General features: G+C 37.7%; 1 protein-coding gene across 5 annotated transcripts in view; it reads left to right on the top strand.

Moving 5' to 3' along the window:
- The window catches only part of DNAH7 (dynein axonemal heavy chain 7), a 277,543-nt gene that overhangs the window by 140,388 nt on the left and 113,679 nt on the right, over positions 1-23,476 (top strand). For all 5 annotated transcript variants that reach the window (XM_045480573.1, XM_045480572.1, XM_045480576.1 and 2 more), the window contains 8 exons: positions 395-563; positions 3,858-3,984; positions 5,437-5,656; positions 10,117-10,989; positions 13,011-13,240; positions 17,742-18,072; positions 20,487-20,833; positions 22,713-22,893. In XM_045480573.1, the coding sequence (XP_045336529.1) occupies positions 395-563; positions 3,858-3,984; positions 5,437-5,656; positions 10,117-10,989; positions 13,011-13,240; positions 17,742-18,072; positions 20,487-20,833; positions 22,713-22,893 (2,478 nt within the window). The remainder of the gene's footprint in view (positions 1-394; positions 564-3,857; positions 3,985-5,436; positions 5,657-10,116; positions 10,990-13,010; positions 13,241-17,741; positions 18,073-20,486; positions 20,834-22,712; positions 22,894-23,476) is intronic.

The following is a 23,476-nucleotide window of genomic DNA, read 5'->3' as shown; positions in this document are numbered from 1 at the left end:
AACAACCCAGCTATCAATTGACTTCTCTGTGTTTCTTTGCCAGGAACACCCCTTTGAACCTAACTTTCACCACTTAGAGGTTATAATCATTTTAACATCCTAGCTTTCTCATTTACTTTAATGTATTGAAATTGTATAAGGAAAAAGAGGAGGCATATTGAGAAACAAATTGTGTGAGAGGATTATTAAGTCCTCAACTCTTAATCTATAAAGGTTAGTAATGAGACTTTCCCTATTCCTTGGAAGCATGGATGCTAGGGGATATTATTCTTTATTTGAAAAGAAACCATCATTTCTCACATATGTACTCTACATTCTTTGCCTCAACACGATTTACACAATAGGACATTAAGGTGTTAATATTTTGTAATACTGCTTCTCTTTTTATTCTCAGGTTGTCTTTGTAGATGATGTCAATATGCCCGCTCGGGAAGTATATGGGGCTCAGCCACCCATCGAGTTGCTTAGACAATGGTTAGATCACTGGAATTGGTATGACCTAAAAGATTGTTCTATGATTAAGCTAGTGGACATTCAAATCATGTGCGCTATGGGACCTCCAGGTACGTTTTCTGAGTTTGTGATTACTAAGATTGAGAATCAGTCTGGTTATACCTAGAAAGATAGCTGGAGAAAGAAAGAGAAACCCAACTGGACAACTGAGTTACACTTTCTTGTGTATATATTTTCTCTGTGTGTTCTTTGTGACCTATGGAAATATAGTACAGTGGTCAACATTATGAAGTGGGTTACCTTGCTTGGGGCCATTCTCCCACCAATTCTTCCAAATCCTTTTTCTCCCACCTTCTGGCACTTTGCTCTGAACTTCCTGTCTCTGCATTCTAAGGATCCAGATGCCCCTGGAGCAGCTCATTTCCCTCTCTTTTATTCCTTAATCCTTCAACTGTATGAAATTCCCTTTTCCGCTACTCCAATCAAGTCTCATTCTAGTGAGTCTTTGGATTTAGACAGGCTGTTAAGAGGAATTGAAGTAGCAAATAGTCAAAAGAATTAACCCTTAAACATTCTTTGCATATCTCAAGGGAAATTGATAAACTCAAAGGAATTTCTATACAAGGGAAATTTTTTTATGCTGGGGTATTGAAAGTGGCTTGATTCAAGTAACTGGACATCTTTAGCTGTTCTTTTCCTGAACTCAAGCTGGTATTCTAGTCTTTATTCATTATGTCTTTGTTTTTCTCTTTGAATCATCCTTGCCAGTTCTTTTAATTAAAAAAAATTTTTTTTAATTTATTTAAATGCAAGTTAGTTAACAGATACTGGAGTCTTAGTTTCAGGGGTAAAATTTATTGATTGATCACTTATATATATCACACCCAGTGCTCATCCCAGCAAGTGCCCTCCTGGGTGCCCATCACCCATTTAGCCCATCCCCCACCCACCAGCCCTCCAACAACTCTCAGTTTCTCTGTATTTAAGAGTCTCTTATGGTTTGCCTCCCTCTCTCTTTTTATCTTATTTTTCATTCCCTTCCCTTATGTTCATCTGTTTTGTTTTGTTTCTTAAATTCCACATATGTGTGAAATCATACGATTTTTATCTTTCTCTAATTTTGCTTAGCATAATACATTCAAGTTCTATCCACGTTGTTGCAAATGGCAAGATTTCATTCTTTTGATTGCCAAGTAATATTCCATTGTGTATATATGCCACATCTTCTTTATCCATTCATCAGCCAGTGGACATTGTGCTCTTTTCATACTTTGGCTATTGTTGATAGTGCTGCTATAAACATTGGGGTGCATTTGCCCCTTGAAATCAGCATTTTTGTATCCTTTGGATAAATACCTATTTGTTATTCTAGTCTTTAAAAATTTCTTTTCTCTTTAAAAATAAAAAAAATAAATAAAAAGGCACCTGGGTAGCTCAGTCGGTTGAGCATCAGATCTCTGCTCAGGTCATGATCTCGCTGCTCATGAGTTCAAGCTCCACATTGGGCTCTGTGCTGACAGCTTGGAGCCTGGAGCCTGCTTCAGATTCTGTGTCTCCCTCTTTCTCTGCCCCTCCTCCCCCTCTCAAAAATAAATAAACCTTTAAAAATTTTTTTTAATTCCTTTTTTCTATATACCATTTCTTCAAGGAATCCCTTTGTTATTTGCCTCCTTATCTTCCCTATAATGCAGTCAGTTTGCTCTGAGTCCGTAATTGCTCTCTGCACACTTTCTGGGCCACTTCAAATGCTTTTTTTCTTTTCTTTTTTTCTTCCACGTTTTTATTTAAACTCCAGTTAGTTAACATACAGTGTAATGTTATTTTCAGGTGTAGGACTCAGTGATCCATCGCTTACATTTAACACCCAATGTTCATCATTAATGCCCTCTATAATACCCATCCCCCGTTCAGCTCATCCCCCATCTACCTCCCCTCCAGCAACCCTCAATTTGCTCTCTATAGTTAACAGTCTGGTTTATGGTTTGCCTCTGTTTTCTCTTTCTTTCTTTCTTTCTTTCTTTCTTTCTTTCTTTCTTTCTTTCTTTCTTCCTTCCTTCCTTCCTTCCTTCCTCCCTTCCTCCCTTCCTCCCTTCCTCCCTTCCTCCCTTCCTCCCTCCCTCCCTCCCTCCCTTCCTTCCTTCCTTCTTTCCTTCCTTCCTTCTTTTTTTTTAACAAGATTCTTTTGTTCCTGGGTCTCAGACTTGGTTCTACTTTGCCTCTCTCCTACTACCCAAGCCAGTCATTTGTATCACATGTCCACTTTGCCCTGTTCCTTCGGGGACTGGACAGAGGAGTAGTCTGAAGCCATGAGGTATCTTTCCCTCTTGGACCCCATTTTCTAAACACATCACCATTTATGAATGAACTTTGGGAGGAAAAGTTGAAGACAGAGTCGGGGGATGTGATGTCTGGCCTTTGCTTCATTGACTGTTTCACCATCTCCTTAAGCTCGCCCCAGCGCATCAGCGTTCTTTATATTAAGTTTGTAAATACCATAGGCAAACACAGTTGTTTTGATGTGTAGACTACCAGTTATATACTTTCACACATTTCTCATATTTTCAGAATAAGCACCAGATAATTCAGTGATAGAAGCAAATACAGATTTACCTGGTTTTAAACAAATATAAAACATGAACCTACATATTTTTATGCAAAAATATGTGTTAGAGATATCACATACTTCTAAAATTACTTCGTTACTAAAGATTTCATGATAGAATGCCCTTAAAAAGCAAATGTAATTTGCTTATGTATTTAAACATAACATCAATAATTTTTTCAGGTGATGTTACATTCTAAGTCTGTTATTAAAGCTTAATATTTAAAAATGTAGTCATTATTTCATGAAAGTGAGATAATCCCCCAGTTTTTTAAAATGCAAGTCAATGAAGTGGCCCCATGAGCCACAAAGACTAGTCCTCAGGAAATTCATTTTAGGATGTGGGGGAAGAATTAGGCTATGTGCCAAGATGGTGCTGAATTTCACCCATGTGGGAATGACGCTAAAGTTTGATCAGTCATGTTCCCCAATATTGTATACAATATAACTATTGTATAATGTTATATCTGAATATTACATTGTAATGAGGATGTTTATAGTTTACTGCTTTGGGCTCTATGAGTCACAGAGAAGGTGGCTGATAGCTTTCTGTCTGGTCTCATTTCTTTTGGTAAATAGACCTGACCTAAGAACTCAATCAGATAATTCAACTAGAAAAAAGACTTAGTGAATTTGAGGGGAAAACTGTTTTCAGGTCACGGTTATCCACATAATTGCTCTTCATTTCTCTGGATGCTGTGAATTTGTCTTCTTTCAAGTTATTTTATGCTATAAAATATCGGAGAAAAAATTCTAGTGTGTAGCAGTAATGTTGTTAAGAGTTACTGTTTTCAATATTTAGGTGGTGGTCGAAATCCAATAACTCCCCGATACATGCGACATTTTAATATTATAACAATCAATGAGTTTAGTGATAAATCCATGTTTGCGATCTTCTCTAGAATCTTAACCTGGCATTTAAAGATCTGGTAAGTAATTTAAAGTGTGTTTCTTTTTTCATTATGGGGTATAAAGTCTTTTGGAAACGTATCAATATAAGTAGTGCTTCTCCAACTTTTCCATGAAAGCATCCCTAGATAAAGATAACAGGTAACACTGCTCTCCTCTGCTGCTCACATCTCCAGGTATGGGAGCATAACACAAGGGGACAGAGTACCTTTTTCTTTTTGTCTGAAGTCTTGGATTTTAGCCCCCAAATCCATACAAATTTTGCACTCTGCTGTTTAATATGTCCACATTGGAATTGTCAATATTTTGAATTCTCACCGTGTAGTACAATTAATGCTGGAAAGATTTATGCCAGGTTTGTCCTGTGACTTTGATACCCTGTAGGGAATTCCCCCAGAAGGTTCATATCCAAGTTTGAGTGTAGCTTGTACCCTGGAGAAATGCTGTTCTCTAGCTCTGGCCATTCAGTGCTTTTCAACATGATGAACGGAGGTTCAGAAGCCAAGTAGACCTGGGCAGTGCAAGTCTCAGTTCCCTGCTGTCTGTTCTCAGGTAATTGTCATTCCTTGCCCTCTCCTGTGATGATGGAGGAGGACAGCTGGCTCTTCCTCGAGCCAGAAGTTAAGATAGTCCATTTTTCTAAATGGATATTCATTTCCCATGTTCTTTCTACCCTAATTGTGCCCTTTGCCCCTGTTTTTTTTAATCCTGCCACTCAATTTATTTCACTTTCTTTTTAACTTTCCTTTTTCTTTTTCTCTTTTTCTTATCTTTCCCATATTTTTATTTCCTTCCTTATTTTCTCTGAAAATAGTCATTTCACCAGTGTTCCTCAGAGATTTTATTTATTTATTTATTTATTTATTTATTTATTGTCACATTTATTCATCTTTGAGAGACAGAGAGAGAGACAGAGCATAAGCGGGCAAGGGGCAGATGGAGACACAGAATCTGAAGCAGGCTCCAGGTTCTGAGCTGTCAGCACAGAGCCTGATGTGGGGCTCGAACCCACGAACAGTGAGATCATGACCTGAGCTGAAGTCAGATGCTCAACCGACTGAGACACCCAGGTGCCCCAAGGGATCCATTTATATGCAACTGAGAATGATGAGGGGTGAAAGAAGTTAGGACACATTTGTCTAGTGGATACTGGATTTGAGTTACATAATCCGGGTTCCTTGGCTGGCTCTTCTGTTCACTTATGTAGGTAATTTTAAGTCCATTACATTGGTCCTGGCTTCCTGTGGAGTTTCTTTGAACATAAAATGAAATAATGAATGGAAAGTTATTGTAAAAGAAATTAAAATTCTACTATCATCATTATTATTATTGGAAAAAGGAATGGTAATCTTGTAAATTAAATCAATTGGTTCAATCAGAAAAATTTTGCACTAGACATGTTAAATATCATTTATCTATGTATGTATGTATCATATTTGCTAACACTTTCTTTTTTATCAAATTTTTTTAAGTTATAAATTTCCAGATGATTTTCTAGATTTGACCACACAAATTGTAAACGGTACCATGACTCTGTATAAAGAAGCCATGAAAAATCTGTTGCCTACACCAGCTAAATCTCACTATTTGTTCAACCTCCGTGATTTCTCTCGCGTTATTCAGGGGGTTTGTTTATCAAGACCAGAAACAGCAGAAACCAAAGAAGTGATTAAGCGTCTCTGGGTTCATGAGGTAAATTTTCATGTTATTGACAATTGGCTAAAAAGAAACAGTTAGCAATTTATATTGTTGAAATGCATTCAGCTATTTGTATTATGAAGGCCAATCAATGATCAAGGTAATTTAAAAGAATAGTTAACACTAATATATTTCATGATATTTAAAATGCTTTATCTTGCAGTTTTAGAAATTTTTGTTGACTTTTAAGATATTTTGAAGTAGGTATCACTTTGGGTCAATCTTTTTTAAGTTACTTAATCCTTATTAGTTTTATTTTAAATAATTTTTGAGGTGGAATACTTTTTAAGTAATTGATTTTATAAGAAGTGAACACATTTATTTACATTACTTGCAATATTTCCTTGCCAAAAAACTGCAGAGCAAACTAGTTTTGAGAGCACACAAACTATGTAAAAATATATTTAAGTTATCTCTGGGAAGAGGTATGTGGGTGAATATTTTCTTGTAAAAACTTGTGGAAAGAGGGAGAGAGAATACAAAAAAACAAGACAGCAGAAATAATAATTCAATATTTTAAAAATAGGGGCGCTAGGTGGCTCAGCCAGTTAAGCGTCCAACTTCAGCTTAGGCCATGATCTCATGATTCATGGATTCGAGCCCCGTGTCAAGCTCTGTGCTGACAGCTTAGAGCCTGGAGCCTACTTTGCATTCTGTATCTTCTTCTCTCTCTACCCCTCCCCTACTCATGCTCTTTCTCTCTGTCTCTCAAAAATAAATAATCGTTAAAAAAAATAAAAATATTTTAAAAATAGACAAAGAATATAGGAAAGTTAAAGAAAAATGTTTTATTTTTAATATGTAAATAATATAGCTATTTTAACTTAATAATGTAGTTAAGAAATTAGAAAATGGAATGTGCTGGTATGTTAAAACCATGTGCTGTGGAGACATACATTTCTAAAGGGTGTTTACAAATTACATTTCTGTTGGCTTTTTATTCTACAGTCTGAATTCCTAAATCCTCACACATTCAAATATATGTCCAAATGAAAGTCTATTCTGGGTGGCTCAGTAGGTTAAGGGTCTGACTTCAGCTCAGGTCATGATCTCATGGTTTGTGAGTTCGGGCACGGTTTGAGATCAAGCACCGCGTCGGGCTCTGTACTGACAGCTCAGAGCCTGGACCCTGCTTCAGATTCTGTGTCTCCCTCTCTCTCTGCCCCTCCCCTACTTGCGCTCTCTACCTCTCTCTCTGAAAAATAAATAAACATTTAAAAGGGGAAAAAAAGTCCATTCTACTCAAGTATCTTGGCCACAGCAAGGTCCCTAAAATTAATTTTTTGGAAAAGTATGATCTGTGATTCTTACTGTACTCTTCTGCAGGTCCCTTAATTGCCTGAGTGGGATCTGTATTTGGGGACACAGACGCAGGCTCTAAGTCTAGTAGGCCACAGGGTGATAGAAATAGCTGAAAGGTGGAGAGGGAGAGAGATGTGAGAGAAGGATGTCACTGACTTCATCAAAAGAGTTAATTTTGTCAGCAGCCAAATCTTGCTCTAGGAAGATCTGGCATCCTCCACTTGAGGAGCTTCACCCTTGATATTCCTTCTGCCTAGAACACTCTTCCCCCCCATTATCCACAAAGCCTGCCTACTTCCTTACGGTCTCTGCTCAAATATCCTCTTTCCATAGAGGCTTGCCTTAGGCCATCCCTACCGGCCATAGCTCTTTTTCCTTTAACCTTTTGCTTCATAACACTGAACATCACTTGACATTGCCTATATTTTGGCTTATTTAATGTCTCTACTGGAAAAGAAGCTGGCTGAAAGCAGCATCTTTACTTAACTCTGTACTTATCTCAGTGCCTGACACATGGCAAGGACACAGCAAATATTGTGTGAGTGCATAAGGGGAGGAAGAAAGGCAGTCTTATGATACATGACATGTTTCATCACTTGGGATTATACATACCATTGCTTTCTTTGATTCGTGGGAGCAGTTCATATGTGCTATTATATACTTATAGTATGTGCCATTACTCTTTATACTTTTCCAAATCTTATGCTGCCTTTGATGGTAGATTATTGAGTTTTGACGCTGGCTGTTGAGCTCTTAGGCCATTTAATGAGATCCTTAATATAATAACTTGCAATTTTTTTATTAAAAAACTTTTTTTTATTACCTTTATTTATTTTTGAGAGAGTGAAACAGAGTGCTAACGGGGGAGGGGCAGAGAGAGGAGACCCAGAATCCGAAGCAGGCTCCAGGCTCTGAGCAAGCATTCAGCACAGAGCCCGACGTGGGGCTCGATCCCACGAACCATGGCCTGAGCTGAAGTCAGATGCTTAATTGACTGAGCCACCCAGGTGCCCCAATAACTTGCGATTTTTAATGGCTACTTCATATAACATAATGAGTTTAAGTCCTCAGTTCAAAACCTTATAATAGCACTTTATTAAGAGGGATTAAAAATAAAAGTCTGGTGGCCCATAAGATGTTATATGTGTACCTCTTTCCTGGTTCCCCTCAGGCTGCCTCCTTCTCTCACATTCATTGAGTCTTCACCATCAGCACATGCCTCCTGGCTATTCTCTCTTCCTGGAATGCTCTTACCCCAGATATTGATCCTGTGGGTTAGCTTTATACTGCCTTTGATCAAATGTCTCCCTGTCGATGAGGTCCACATTGACCACCCTCGTGAATACAGGCTCATACCCCATCAACGGTTCCAGTCTTTCTTGACTTGCTCTATTTTTCTTATTTTCATAGCATTTGTCAGCATCTAACATGCCATATAATTTATTTGTTTTGTTTATTGTCCATCTCTCTCAGATAGTGGGCAAGCTCCATGAGGGCAGAGTTGCTTTTTATTTTTTTATTTTTTGTCACTGATTTATCCACAGTGCTGAGAACAGGGCTAGGCACATTGTTCTCAACACTTCAAAAAATATGAAGTGATTGAACTTACTTAGCACTCTATTTGGGCTTTGTTTCTATTCACTCAAAAAAGATTTCCTGAGGGTCTAATATATGTCAGATACTACGCTAAGTGTCCTTTTCCTTTCCAGACCCTTTCACCAAACTAGAGGACCTAATATAATTTTACTAAATAGTTTTCAAGGTATGAAACTGGCTTACTAGTTTACATTCCCTTTGGTTTCTCCATGGCTTTCAAATGTTAGCATGCATAACATCTGATTTGCTTGTTAAATATAAATAGTCTGCACAAGGGATCCAAAGAAAAAATAAATTGGATGTCATCAAAGTTAAACATTTTCATGCTACAAAGGACACTATCTAGATAGTGAAAAGATAGCCTGTAGAATGGGGAAAAATAGCTTCAAGGCATAGATCTGATCAGTGTCTAATATCCAGAAAACATAAAGAATTATTACAACTCAACAGTAGAAGACAAATAACCCAATTTAAAAGTGGGAAAAACATTTGAATCGACATGTCTCCAAAGATGATATGGCCAATAAGCACGTGAAAAGATGTTCAACATCTTTAGTCATCAGCGAAATGCAAATCACCACCCCAGTGAAGTTTACCTCACACCCACTAAGATGGCTGCAATAAAAAAAAAAAAACAGGCAAGGATGGTCGTGGAATCATAGCCCTCATGTACTGCTTATGGAAATGAAAACTGGTGCACCTACTTTGAAAAACAGCTTGGTAGTTCCTTAAAATGTTAAACATAGAGATACCAGCAATTCTGCTCCTAGCCATGTACCCAAGAGAATAGAAAACACATGTCCACACAAAAACCTATACCCAAATATTAGAATTATTCATAATAGCCCCAAACTGGAAACAACTCAGATATACATCAGCTGATGAATAAACAAAATGTGACATATAGATAGATAGATCATATATATATATATATATATATATATATATATATATAGTGGAATTTTATTCAGCCCTGAAAAGAAATACTGATGCATGCTACAACATAAATGAACCTAGAAAGCATCATGCCAAGTGAAAGAAGCCAGACACAAAAAGGTGACATATTATATGATCCCATTTACATGAAATGTGCAGAGTAAGAAAATTTGTAGTGACAGAAAGTAGATTAATGGTTGTAATGTAATGCAGTGCAGGTATTACTATTTCCATTCTATACATAAAGAAGCTGATGCAGACAGGTTTAGTAATTGCCCCCAAATGCCAGAAGTTTTGCTGACAAATATATGCATTGCTTATATGATACGTGTATCAGTCTGCTAGGGCTACCATAACAGAACGCCACAGTTCGTCTGAACCTGGTCTTTGGTTTGTAAAAAAAAAAAAAAAAAAAAAAAAAAAAAAAAGAAAAAAAGAAAAAAAAAAAAGAAAAGTTTGTAATAAGAAATACAAATTTTTAATAAATATGGGCCTATTTAGATTTAAAGAAAAGTAAATTTCCTGAGAGTACTTTTTATACTACTTGAGATTAATATGTAAATAAAACTACAAAAATAGAAGAATCCATTCCTAATGCTGCTTCTTGATTATCATTACAGGTCCTTAGAGTGTATTATGATCGCCTTCTGGATAATGCAGATAGAAGTTGGCTTATCAACTACATTCAAGAAATTTTGGTAAAATACATGGATGAAGATTTTCATGAGCTTTTCCAAGCTTTAGACTTTGATAATGATGGAGTCGTAGGAGAAGACGACTTGCGGAGCTTAATGTTTTGTGATTTCCACGATCCTAGGAGGGAGGACACCAACTATAGAGAAGTTGCAGATGTGGACCATCTTCGGATGATAGTAGAAGTTCACCTAGAAGAATACAACAATATGAGCAAAAAAACCATGAACCTCGTCTTATTCCGATTTGCCATAGAACACATCAGCAGGATTTCCAGGATCCTGAAGCAGCCGCGCAGCCATGCTCTTCTGGTTGGTGTTGGAGGGAGTGGAAGGCAGTCTGTCACCAGATTAGCTGCCCACATGGCTGAGTATACAGTTTTTCAGGTTGAAATCTCCAAGGGCTATGGTACTTCTGAGTGGCACGAAGATCTAAAGGTCATCTTGAGGAAATGCGCCGAAGGTGAGATGCACGGTGTCTTCCTGTTTACAGACACTCAGATTAAAAGGGAGTCATTTCTAGAAGATGTCAACAATCTGCTGAATGCTGGGGAGGTTCCAAATCTCTTTGCATTAGATGAGAAGCAGGAGATCTGTGATAAGATGCGTCAGTTAGATCGCCAACGGGATAAAACCAAACAAACAGATGGAAGCCCCATAGCTCTTTTCAATATGTTTCTCGATCGCTGCCGCAACCAACTGCACGTGGTCCTCGCCATGAGTCCCATTGGAGATGCATTTCGGATTCGCCTTAGGAAGTTCCCTGCTCTTGTTAACTGCTGTACCATTGACTGGTTTCAGGTATTGCCATGTAAATTTTAGATAGACTTCTAAAAATGTTGTGTCGTCATCATCATCTTGACTTACTTTATAGACTCCCCCCTCCAAAAAAAAAAAGTAGTTTAGCAGAATCATCTAAACTACAAGAATTTTCTAGTTCAAAAAATCTTCATGATAGAAAACAAAACATTTTATTCTTAATAAATACCATCATTAACCTCAATATACTATAGAAGGTTTTAGGATAAATTTGGGTGTCAGTCAGGGTCCTGACAGGGATCAGCACACTGGAAGGCTCCACTGAGAAAAGATGAATGAAGGCACCGCTCACAGAGGTGTAGGTGGGGGTAAATGAACTGAGAGGAGATGGTGAAACAGCGAGGAAGGGGTGGAACATAGTAAGGAGTTGTTATTATAATTTGGGTATAAAGGGGCATTGGGAGGAGAATGTGTCGCTGGAGCTTGGAGCTGTGGAAGTAGGACTACCTGACAGGAGCAGGAACCCAAAACCTACCTAAGCTTCTGCTGGAAAGGAAGGGAGGACATAAATGTGCCTGCCTCCACCCTCCAATCTTTTTCTGATAGTCAAATCCAGCAGGAAGTCAAAAGGAAGAAATCCAGAGTGATACTTTTGGTAGTAAACTTCAGAATGAGGAAGCACAGAGCAGATGAGACCAGAGTGTGTGGTGGGAAGTTTGTGGGCTGTGGCAGAGGTCCCATGAGGGAGAGCCAACCTCTAAGCATTTTTGACCTTGGGGAATTGACATAACCCCTCTGCTCTTCCATTTCCTGCTACGATTGTTTCATGCAAAACATATTTATGGAACTCTTGCTCAATAGCAGGTACGATCCTAAATGCTGGAAGCAAAAAAAAGAAAAAAAATGAAATAGATGGGGCTTCTGCACTCCTCGAGCTTACTTTCTAGAGACAGACAAATTAACAAAAAATCATTCTGTTCTCAGGCTAGCATATGGGGAGTAAAAGGCTTTCTGAGTAGGTGATCTTTACAAGGAAACAAGGCAGACAAAAAGCGTCAGTACTGAGAGGACCTCGGCATATCTAGTGAAGGCAAGGGACTGTGGAAGGAATGAGTGTGTGAAGTAACATGGGGTAGCAGGTGCAGAAGAACTGAGGGAAAAGCAGCAGAAGTGAGGTCAGAAAGGTGGGAAGAACCGTGTGACAGGCAGAGATTTATAAGTTGGTTTTGGATTTGAAATATACTGGGAAGTCTTTGAACGATTATAAATTGGAGAGATGAGATGATTTACATTTTGAAAAAACCACCTTGCCAGGTGTAGAGAGCACACAAGGAGGGAGACCAGTTAGAACACTGTTGGAATATTTCAAGCAGATGAAAACAGAGTTGAATTGGGGTGGTTGTTGTAGACGTAGGAAGAAGAGAAAGGATTTGGAAGCTACTGTAGGGTCAGTGACCACAGAACTTGTTTATGGGATGGATGGAAGGTTGAGGAACAGGAGAGTTACCAAGGATGATTCCTGCATTTTGGCTGGAGCATGGGGTGGATGGTGGTGATGTTCACTAAGTTGGGGAAGACAGCAACCATTTTGGGGTAGATAGTTTGGGACATGTTTTGGACTTGTTGGAGATACAGGAGGAATCAAGGAGATAGTTGTTCATATGATTCTGGAGTTTAGGGGAAAGGATAATAACATTTACTAGGGAGAATTAATTGGGAGAATTAAATGAGATAATACCAGTAGGATGCACACAGAAATGGACATTCCATAAGTTTAGTTCTTTCCTCTTCCTTGCTCCTACAATACTCATGAACAATTTTTTTAACCTTTGAGCAAGCCATGAAGAGTTAATATTACTTGCACTAGCTACTGGCTCCCTGTCCTAAGCATTGAAGTCCTTGTGTGGGGGGAAGAAGAAGTTCCTCATGGAAGTGTCCCTCCTGCCCCATTCTTCATGTGTCCCCTTCCATTTCAAACACCCATAAATTACTAAGGACTGCAGTAGTAACAGACTTCCACTAGTCATTTTGATCAAGTGCTAAAGCATTTATCTTATATTTAGTCATGGCCTGAAGATGCTCTCCAGGCAGTTGCCTCACGCTTCTTGGAAGAAATTGAAATGTCAGACGAAATACGAGAAGGCTGTATCAACATGTGTAAAAGCTTCCACACTTCTACTATAGATTTATCAACATCCTTCTTTGTTGAACTTCAAAGATACAATTATGTGACTCCTACTTCTTATCTTGAATTAATCTCCACTTTCAAACTGTTGTTGGAAAAGAAAAGAAGGTAAAAATGAAATTTCATATTTCTAAGTAAGCAATGGTGGTTTAAAAATATTTGTACAAAAATGACATGGTTATGATGTTAAAGAGATTTATTTTGCATATGCATATACATATATATGAACTGTGAGTTTTGTTAAATCTTTAAATGATGTATTCCACAAACATTTGTAGGATTGGGAGAAGGTCTGATGCATTGTCTTGAACATCCTAAGTGCATAATCATAGTTGTTGAAAGAATAAAGGTGGGCCTCTCAGAGCTGGGCTAGGACTCCAGGATCCTTTGACAGTGATATTGAGTAAACACCAATAGAGAGAATTTTTTTTTTGGTAAGTAATTAGATAAAACTGCAGAGTAGCTGAAACCCAGAGACAGCTACTCTGTCTACCTAGCCAACTTTCCTTCTTTAAACTTTCGTTTGAAAACATTGATAGAAATATCAATCAGCTTGACATACTACAGAATGTATCAGTGTGAGTTCTTAATGTCGTTGAGGGTGACTTATAGTGCAAAAGTATTATTCAGAAGCTTCTGTGGTTCCATAAAACACTCAATATATTATAAAATGTAAAAACATTATTTTAAGCTAGAAAGTTTTAGTTTTAGTGATCTGCCTTCTAAGCTTTTAGCTAATGTTTGGTCATATTCAAAAAGTTATTTAAATAAATTTTTTTTACATTGCATTTATAATCTTTAATAGTTTTTATTTCCCTTTGAGGTCTGATTTAACCAATCAAACTTTCCTAGGTCCTTAAATAATTTATAAAATCTAGTTAGTTAAACTAATACATAGGGTGAGCCTTACGTTCCTTTAATTGTTTGAATATTATCTATAAACTTTGATATATTTTTACCTTAAAACAGAAGTATATTTTAAATATAGAGAACAAACAGAGGGTTACTGGAGGGATTGTAGAAGGGGGGATGGGCTAAATGGGTAAGGGGTACCCTTACTCCCGAAATCATTGTTGTACTATATGCTAACTAACTTGGATGTAAATTAAAAAAAAAAAAACACAACAAAAAACAGAGTCTATCTCTTGCTCAGTTGCACAATTTATACTGGACTATAGGGTTAATCTGTTAGTCTAACAGACCAAATTCTTCTAAATATTAAAAATATATACTTAAAACACCAATGTGCACAGATTTCATGCCACAAAAATATTAATACAAAGATTAATGCTTGCATATTAACTGTTAATTTTAAATCTTGCTGTGCTAACCGACTATGTGAAGCATTTGAAGCACCTTTTCTCGTACTGTCCAGGATGCTACCTAGATCCTGGTAGGACCCTCCTCATCCATATTGACAGTGACTATTGTAATACCTTCTCCAGCTCGGGTGCCCGGGCCTTCCTGTGCACCATGATCCATACCCCTGTGTTTGAATCCTACTATTAGTACTTTCTGTATCTACCTAGTGAAATCTGCAACCCCTACCCAGGGCTGCTACATGAATTGGCTGAATTTTATAATTGCTTTGGCTGTCAAAATAATTATCTTTTCATATAGATCTTATGATCTTTAACTTAAAGGAATCTTGCCTTTTTTTTTTTCTTCCATATTTTCCCATCCAGGAGGATTGACACCTTTTAGAGAGTCTGATTAAATTTTGGTCACTTAGGGGCGCCTGGGTGGCTCAGTCGGTTGAGCGTCCAACTTCGGCTCAGGTCATGATCTCACAGTTCGTGGGTTCGAGCCCCGCCATCAGGCTCTGTGCTGACGGCTCAGAGTCTGGAGCTTGCTTCAGATTCTGTGTCTCCCTCTCTCTCTGCCCCTCCCCCACTCACACTTTGTCTCACTCTGTTTCTCAAAAATAAATAAATGTAAAAAAAAATTAAAAAATAAATTTTGGTCACTTATATCTCTATTTGATTGTACGCTCACAAGGTTTAAGGCCATCCTAACTGAAAGAAATATTATGAAAATGAGATAGAAAGTTATAGGAGGATTGAAAGCAGTAATTTTCTAGGAATTTTTTCAATATTCTTCTTTGCCTTTCAAATCTTCCTCTCTTATAAAAAAAAATTCTCCTTTACCTCAACCAGTATCCCCATCCTGTGGTTACTCTTCCCTTAATGGCTAATGCCTTCAGATGTCTTTAGAGCCAGGCACTATGGTAGCCTAGAAGCAAGCAGGTCAACGGCCAGGACACCAAGAGTTTAGCTAGCAAATCATCACATGGGATGAGCCACAATATGAAAACTCTTCAAGCCGGCAGGAGTGAGACCTTTCCTGTTTTGTTCAACTAAAACCAGACTCACAGATAATACGGTATCGTGTATCCACTCCCCTCAGTTCCCATTATGTCAAGTATTTTGCTGATTCAGAGGGAATCAACAACGTATGACAAAACATGGTATACCCTCACCATTTCTTTTTTTTTCTTCCAAGCTTTTATTTAAATTCAGGTTAGTTAACATGTGGTGTAGTATTGGTTTCAGGAGTAGAATTTAGTGATTCATATAACACCCAGTGCTTATCCCAACAAGTGTCCTCCTTAATGCCCATCACCCATTTAGCCTATTCTCTGCCCACCTCTCCTGCAGCAATGCTCAGTTCTATAGTTAAGAGTGTCTTATGGTTTGCCTCCCTCTCTGTTTTTATGTTATTTTATTTTTCCTTCTCTTCTGCTCTGTTCCTCTGTTTTGTTTCTTAAATTCCACATGAGTGAAATCATATGGCATTTGTCTTTCTCTGACTGACATATTTAATTTAGCATAATACACTCTAGTTCCATTCATATCATTGCAAATGGCAAGATTTCATTCTTTTTATGGCTGTGTAATATTCCATTGTAGATGCATACCACATCTTCTTTATCCATTCATCAGTTGACGGACGTTTGGGATCTTTCCATAATTTGGCCATTGTTGATAATGTTGCTGTAAACATTTGGGTGCATATACCCCTTTGTATCCTTTGGGCAAACATTTGGGTGCATGTGCCCCATATTTTTGTATCCTTTGGGTAAATATTCAGGAGTGTAATTGCTGGGTGGTAGGGTAGTTGTATTTTTAACGTTTTGAGTAACCTCCATACTGTTTTCCAGAGTGGCTGCACCAGATTGCATTCCCAGCAACAGTGCAAGAGGGTTCCCCTTTCTCTGTATCCTCGCCAACATCTGTTGTTTCTTGAGTTGTTAAATTTAGCTATTCTGATAGGTGTGAGCTAGTATCTCATTGTGGTTTTAATTTGTGTTTCCCTGATGGTGAGTGATGTTCAGCATCGTTTCATGTGTCTATTAGCCATTTGGCATACCCTCACTTCTAAATTTTTTTTTTTTTAACCCCTCTGTGGCCGTCTTTTTAATGTTCCCCTGGTTAACCGATTCCAGCTTGGATCAGATAAGCCCTCAGCTGAAGGGCGTGCTTCTGCCTTTAGACAGTTATCAGGTTGGTTTGTTATCTACTCCAACCTCCTTTTTGAAGATGATTTCAAAAATGTGTCACCTTTTACTTTGAAACATTGTGGTATATCAAATACTTAAAATGAAACAAATTAGGAGCACCTGAGTGGCTCAGTTGGTTAAGCATTTGACTATGGATTTTGGCTCAGGTCCTGATCTCACAGTTGGTGAGTTCGAGCCTTGCACTGGGCTCCGTGCTGACAGTGCAGTGCCTGCTTGGAATCCTCTCTCTCTCTCTCTCTCTCTCTCTCTCTCTCTCTCTCTCTCTCTCTCTCTCTCTCCCTTCCTTCCTCCCTCCCTCCCTCCCTCCCTTTCTCTCTGCCCCTCCCCTACTTGTGCACACTCATGCTTTCTCTAAATAGATAGATGATAGATAGATAGATAGATAGATATAAAGAAACAAATTATAAAGAAGAGTTTCTCTACATTTAATGGATAATTATCCAGAGACATATATGAATGCAGATAAAAAATTTAAAGCACATTAAAATACTACTATATTCCTAATCAAGTATTATTACCTTGTAGTCATTTTGTACCAAAAAAGTGTTGAGTTGTATTATCTATCCTATTTGTCACTTTTGTCTTCGTAAAAAATTATTTCAAGATATTGAACACTTCTTAAAATCATCGGCCACCTTTGCAAGCATTCAAAGTCCTATATTTCGGTCCCTGAAGTCTATTTGAAAGATATGATTGTAAAAAGGTTTTAAGGAACATTAGTGTTGTAGTAATAAACTTCCCAAAGTGACTAAACTTAGAGGGCATGCCATTCATTTTGATAAAGAGCACTCCTTGCCTTATGCCTAGTATCTAATAAATCACAGAATAACTTTTGAATTTCTGTGACATGCCTGGATATTGGGCTAGGTAGTGGAAATAGAAAAACAAGCACGGCTTATTTTTGGCTCTTAATCGTGCACAATGCAGTGTTCTAAAGTTCCTATTTTTTGACAAATGGTGATGTGAAAATCTTCCATACCGCTCCCTTAGTGATGTCTGGAAAAATTCTGCAAAGCTCAAGAATTTTTTTTTTTTCCTTAAAGGATACAGAACTTGATGCCTAACCTTGTTTTATCTGTTTGCTCCCAGTGAAGTAATGACAATGAAGAAGAGGTATGAAGTGGGTTTGGACAAACTGGATTCCGCTGCATCCCAAGTAGCCACCATGCAATCTGAGTTAGAAGCTCTACATCCACAATTAAAAGTTGCCAGCAAAGAGGTGGATGAAATGATGGCAGTCATCGAGAGGGAGTCGGCGGAAGTCGCCAAAACTGAAAAAATAGTGAAAGCTGATGAGACCATAGCAAACGAACAAGCTATGGCCGCCAAAGCCATCAAAGACGAGTGTGACGCTGACCTGGCGGGGGCCTTGCCGATATTAGAGTCGGCGCTGTCTGCCCTTGATACTCTCACGGCACAGGTGAGAACACGGTGACACTCTTGAAGACACGCATCATCACAGCCTGAGAGTGTTTACCGTTGTGGCCTACCATCTGCTCTGTCTGTCCCAATTAGTCTCCACATTTAATGCAATCGAAATCATTTTCTAATTGGCCTGGCAAAAAAGCAATGCGTGCGCCCATGAATTTGGGAAAAGTAGGGGCGCCCGGGTCGCTTAGTTGGTTAAGCCTCCGACTTCAGCTCAGATCACGATCTTGCAGTTCGTGGGTTGGAGCCCTGCGTGGGGCTCTGTGCTGACAGCTCAGAGCCTGAGCCTGCCTTGGATTCTGTGTCTCCCTCTCTCTGTGTCCTTCCCCCACTCATGTTGTCTCTCTCTTCCTCTCTCTCTGTCTCTCCCTCTCTCTCTCTAATATAAACATTAAAAAAACTTTTTTAATTAAAAAGAATTTTGGAAGAGAAGAAAGCTGCCAAGTTTTATAACCTACCTTGAAAGCTCTGTTCTTTTAAGAACTTTGCACAATAACTTCGCAGCACAATAGTGGACAGAAGCACAAGACTTTAAGTATATATTTTGATTCTGAGGTGCACCTTTTTCGTAGACGCTTTTGTAATTGATATCTACCTTACAATAGATGTGATAACATAATGTGTTAATGTTTGTTAGTGTTTTGGGTTTTTTATTTTTGTGATACTTAATAATATGCCTTACAATGTTATACTTTATAATAGCTTGTCTTAAACTTGATGAAATGTAGTAATAAAAATTTAGATGTGAAAGGGTTTCAGTTAAGAAAGATGAAGGTGATTTTTAAAAGTAGTGTTGGGGCGCCTGGGTGGCGCAGTCGGTTAAGCGTCCGACTTCAGCCAGGTCACGATCTCGCGGTCCGTGAGTTCGAGCCCCGCGTCGGGCTCTGGGCTGATGGCTCAGAGCCCGGAGCCTGTTTCCGATTCTGTGTCTCCCTCTCTCTCTGCCCCTCCCCTGTTCATGCTCTGTCTCTCTCTGTCCCAAAAATAAATAAACGTTGAAAAAAAAAAATTTAAAAGTAGTGTTGAGAATCGTGACTAAACTTTTGGGTGGAGGTAGGAGAGACGATTAGATCCTTTCTTCACACCTCACTTCAAAATAGATTTCAGAATGATTGAAATGTAAATATAAATAGCTATATTACTATAAAACAGTAGAAAATGCAGGTCATGTTTATATCTTGGAGTGGATTAGGTCCTTGGATTTCTTTGATATGAGAGAAATCAGAAAAAAAAAAAAACTAAGCAAAATTATTTGTAATATATATGCTCTGGATACTTTTCTGTTTTTTCATAACTAATAAAATTCTTTAAGTCATAAATTTTAGTCCCTAAAAACAACACATTTTTTTTTGTTATAAACATCACAGAAGTGTAGAAACACGGGGGGAAAATATTTAAACTACATGGCAAACAAAAGATTAATATGCCTCTATGTGAAAAGCTCTTAAAAATCAATAAGAAAAAAATAGCCGTAAGATAAGAGAGTAAACGATATAAAGAAGTAATTCACAAAAGAGGAAATGCAAATAGTCAATAAACATATGAAGATCTATCCTACTTCATTTATATTTTAAGAAATACAGATTAAAATATTTCTTTTGCCTGTCAGAATGCCTGGCATTGTTGCTAAGCGTATATGTAGTAAAACAGGCATCCTTATATACTTTATGGAGAGTAGTTTGTCAATATGTGTCCAAAGCTTTAAAAACAAAAGACATAAAGTTCTTAATTCAGCATGGAAATTATAATAGTAAAAAATAGAGGAAGAGACATAGGGCATGAGACTTATGGTTCATATCTATACATCAGAAGGTCATGCAGCCATTAAAATGAAGTGTTTCATAGCGTGAAAGGATGTCCGCTATATATTGTTATTGAAATATAAAAAGTTTTAAAACAGCATTATGTTATGTATACTATAATTCCATTGGTCAAAATGTAGCATATACACTAATTTGTAGCCTATATATACACAGAAGAACATAGGGAAGAAATGTAAATAAAAATATTTCCAGTAGTTAACTAGCTAATATGGGATTATAGGAGACTTTTGTTTGTATAATTTCTCTGTATTTTCTAACGTTTACATCTATTGCTTTTATAGTTTTTAAGAAGCTATAAAACTCTTATTTTGCAACAGTCAGATCTCTCTTAAGCATTTTCGAAGTAGACTTTATGTCATAAGTAATCTCACATTAAGGTATCTTTCCACTTTTCTTTTTCATGTTTAACTTTGGGACAAACTTCTCAATGCTTTTTGGCACAATTCTATCACTGCCACTATTTCTACACAATGAACAGAATGAGTTTCTGTATCTTATGGTTTAGTTTGAAAATAGGAGCCGATTATAAGTCATGCATAAACAAACAGTTCTTTCCTCATACTTAGCATGTTGTTATTTCAAGGACATTACAGTGGTAAAATCCATGAAGAGTCCTCCTGCTGGTGTCAAGCTTGTTATGGAAGCTATATGCATCTTGAAAGGCATCAAAGCTGACAAAATCCCTGACCCAACAGGTTCAGGAAAAAAAATAGAGGATTTCTGGGGTCCAGCTAAGAGACTTCTTGGTGACATCCGATTTCTACAGTCACTTCATGAATATGACAAGGACAACATTCCAGCAGCTTATATGAATATCATAAGAAAACATTATATTCCAAACCCAGATTTTGTTCCAGAAAAGATTAGAAATGCTTCCACGGCAGCTGAAGGTCTGTGCAAATGGGTCATAGCAATGGATTCATATGATAAGTAAGTACTGACTGAAAAAAACCCCACAGGGGCTCCTGGGTGGCTCAGTCGGTTGAGCGTCCGACTTCAGCTCAGGTCATGATCTCACAGTCTGTGAGTTCGAGCCCCGCATCGGGCTCTGTGCTGATGGCTCAGAGCCTGGAGCCTGCTTCCGATTCTGTGTCTCCCTCTCTCTCTCTGCCCCTTCCCTGCTCATGCTCTGTCTCTGTCTCAAAAATAAATAAAAACATTAAGAAAAAAACATTTAAAAAAACCCACAAAACCCAGCTATGTTTTATTTTCCCATTTGGTCATTTAGAGAATATAAAACTTAAAAGCTATACAGGTGAGAGGCTCCTTGGAAAATCACATCTAATACCTGCTGTATGTGTACATATCTACTGGAGGCAAGACTGTACCAATTATATGGTATAATAGAGTGTGCTGAAACTTTTTTGGACTCAGGAACCCTTTATACTCTTAAAAATTCTTGAACACACCAAACCCTTTTGCTTATCTACCATATTAGAAGTTGAAATGGAGAAATTTGAACAACTATTAATTCATAAAAACATTACATGTTACATAAGTAACTTATTTTTTTTAATCCACATTTTTCACACAAAAAATTATGAAAACAGTAGTGGTGTTTTATAGTTTTGTAAATCTCTTTGATATGTGTCCAATAGAAGACAGCTGGGCACGCCAATCTGTTTCTTCTATCTGTTGCAGTATATTGTTTCAATTGAAGTATATGAAGAAAATACAGCCTAAACACAGACGTTTTAGTTGGACACTAGAGGATCTCATGGACTCCCTGAAGGGGATGAAGCATGCCTTGGACCACATTTTGAAAACCACTAGTATAATATATATTCTTTGTGAGACAAGGAGCCTTTTTTTGATGATTGTGTGAGAATATATATATATATATATATATATATATATATATATATATATATCTTTTTTTTTTTCAAGGTTTGTTTATTTTTGGGACAGAGAGAGACAGAGCATGAACAGGGGAGGGGCAGAGAGAGAGAGAGGGAGAAACAGAATCGGAAACAGGCTCCAGGCTCTGAGCCATCAGCCCAGAGCCTGATGCGGGGCTCGAACTCACGGACCGCGAGATCGTGACCTGGCTGAAGTCGGACGCCTAACCGACTGCGCCACCCAGGCGCCCCTATATATATATCTTTTACAAAACAAATTACTGGTTTATTCTTCAAAGAGCAACAGTTATAGGAAGTCTTTCAAACTCCTACACCGTTTGAATAATTGTGCGCATATAGTACACGCTGCGTATATTTTGGATCATGAATGTTAATGATGCAGTTTAATATTTTGACATTTATTTAGAAAGCTAACACCACTGACTCCATTTTCCCAATAGACGATAATTTAGATCCATTCTTTTTCTTATATCTTCCCTGCTGTTACCAACCTACATACTTATAAGACGGCTGGTTTTAGTTAAAGGTATATTCTGAAAATGTTTAAAAAGCAAAATGACATAGATAAAACACCTCACCCTCTCCTACAAATTAAGCCCTAACAAATCAGAATGTTTTCTGCAAACACTGTAATATTTTGCACAAATACACAGTTCTCCTTTTGTAAAATCACCAATATTCATACTGTCAATAATGTAATATTTTACCGTGAGTAAAAAAATTACTTATTTGAAAATGTTATGCATATTTGGTATCCGTTTTAATCATCATTTCTTAAGTGCTGGGGTCAGGTTTGATTCTTAGATGAAATCTAGACTATAGGAATCAGGGTCAGTTTTGCATAAAGATATGTTCTGAGGTTTGGTAAGGATAGAAAAGCAAATTTCAGTGATAGGAAGTGTACTACAGTATAAAATGTATATCTGATTTTCGAATTTTCCTTTTTGCAGAGTGGCAAAAATAGTAGCTCCCAAAAAGATAAAACTGGCTGCCGCTGAAGGGGAGCTTAAAATTGCAATGGATGGTCTTAGAAAGAAGCAGGCAGCCCTACAGGAAGTTCAGGACAAGCTGGCCAAGCTTCAGGATACGCTGGAACTAAACAAACAAAAGAAGGCAGATTTGGAAAACCAGGTATGTGATAATATAGACAAATAAGGGAAAATCTTCATTACTTTAATGAGCATGATGTTTCTTGTAGCAAATAACAGCAACAATCCTGTTTTCTTCCGGGTTGGGGAAGTTGCCATTGGCAAATTATGGCCCACAGGCCAAATCCACCATTGCCTGTTTGTGCATGGCCCGTAAGCTAATAACGGTTTTGAAATTTTAAAATAATTCTCCATGTTATAGATCAGGAAATGGAGAACCAAAAAATTAAGTGACTTAGGCTGTGTAAGAGTTAATGGCACAGCTGAGATTAGAACTCAATACCAAGAACCATACTATGTCCACTGAAAATGATTCTAAGACTAAAAAGATTGCTCTGCCTTGGTGATAATGTTTGTAACAAACAACTGCTCAAATCTGATTACGTTCCAGGAAAAAGAAGTCAAAGTATTTTATAACAGTCAATGTTTATTGAGCGCTTACTAAGTGCAAGTCACTACTGTTTTGGGAGCAGTATGTACTATCTCATTTATTCTCAAAACAGCCTTCTGCAGGAGGTAGTCTTTTTGTATCATTTTGAAGAAACTAAAGCACAGAAAGTTAAACA

The sequence above is a fragment of the Leopardus geoffroyi genome, chromosome C1 (genome assembly GCF_018350155.1).
Source record: "Leopardus geoffroyi isolate Oge1 chromosome C1, O.geoffroyi_Oge1_pat1.0, whole genome shotgun sequence".
NCBI lineage: Eukaryota > Metazoa > Chordata > Mammalia > Carnivora > Felidae > Leopardus > Leopardus geoffroyi.
The sequence above is the reverse complement of the archived record's forward strand: the minus strand, read 5'-3'. Positions and strand labels throughout refer to the sequence as shown.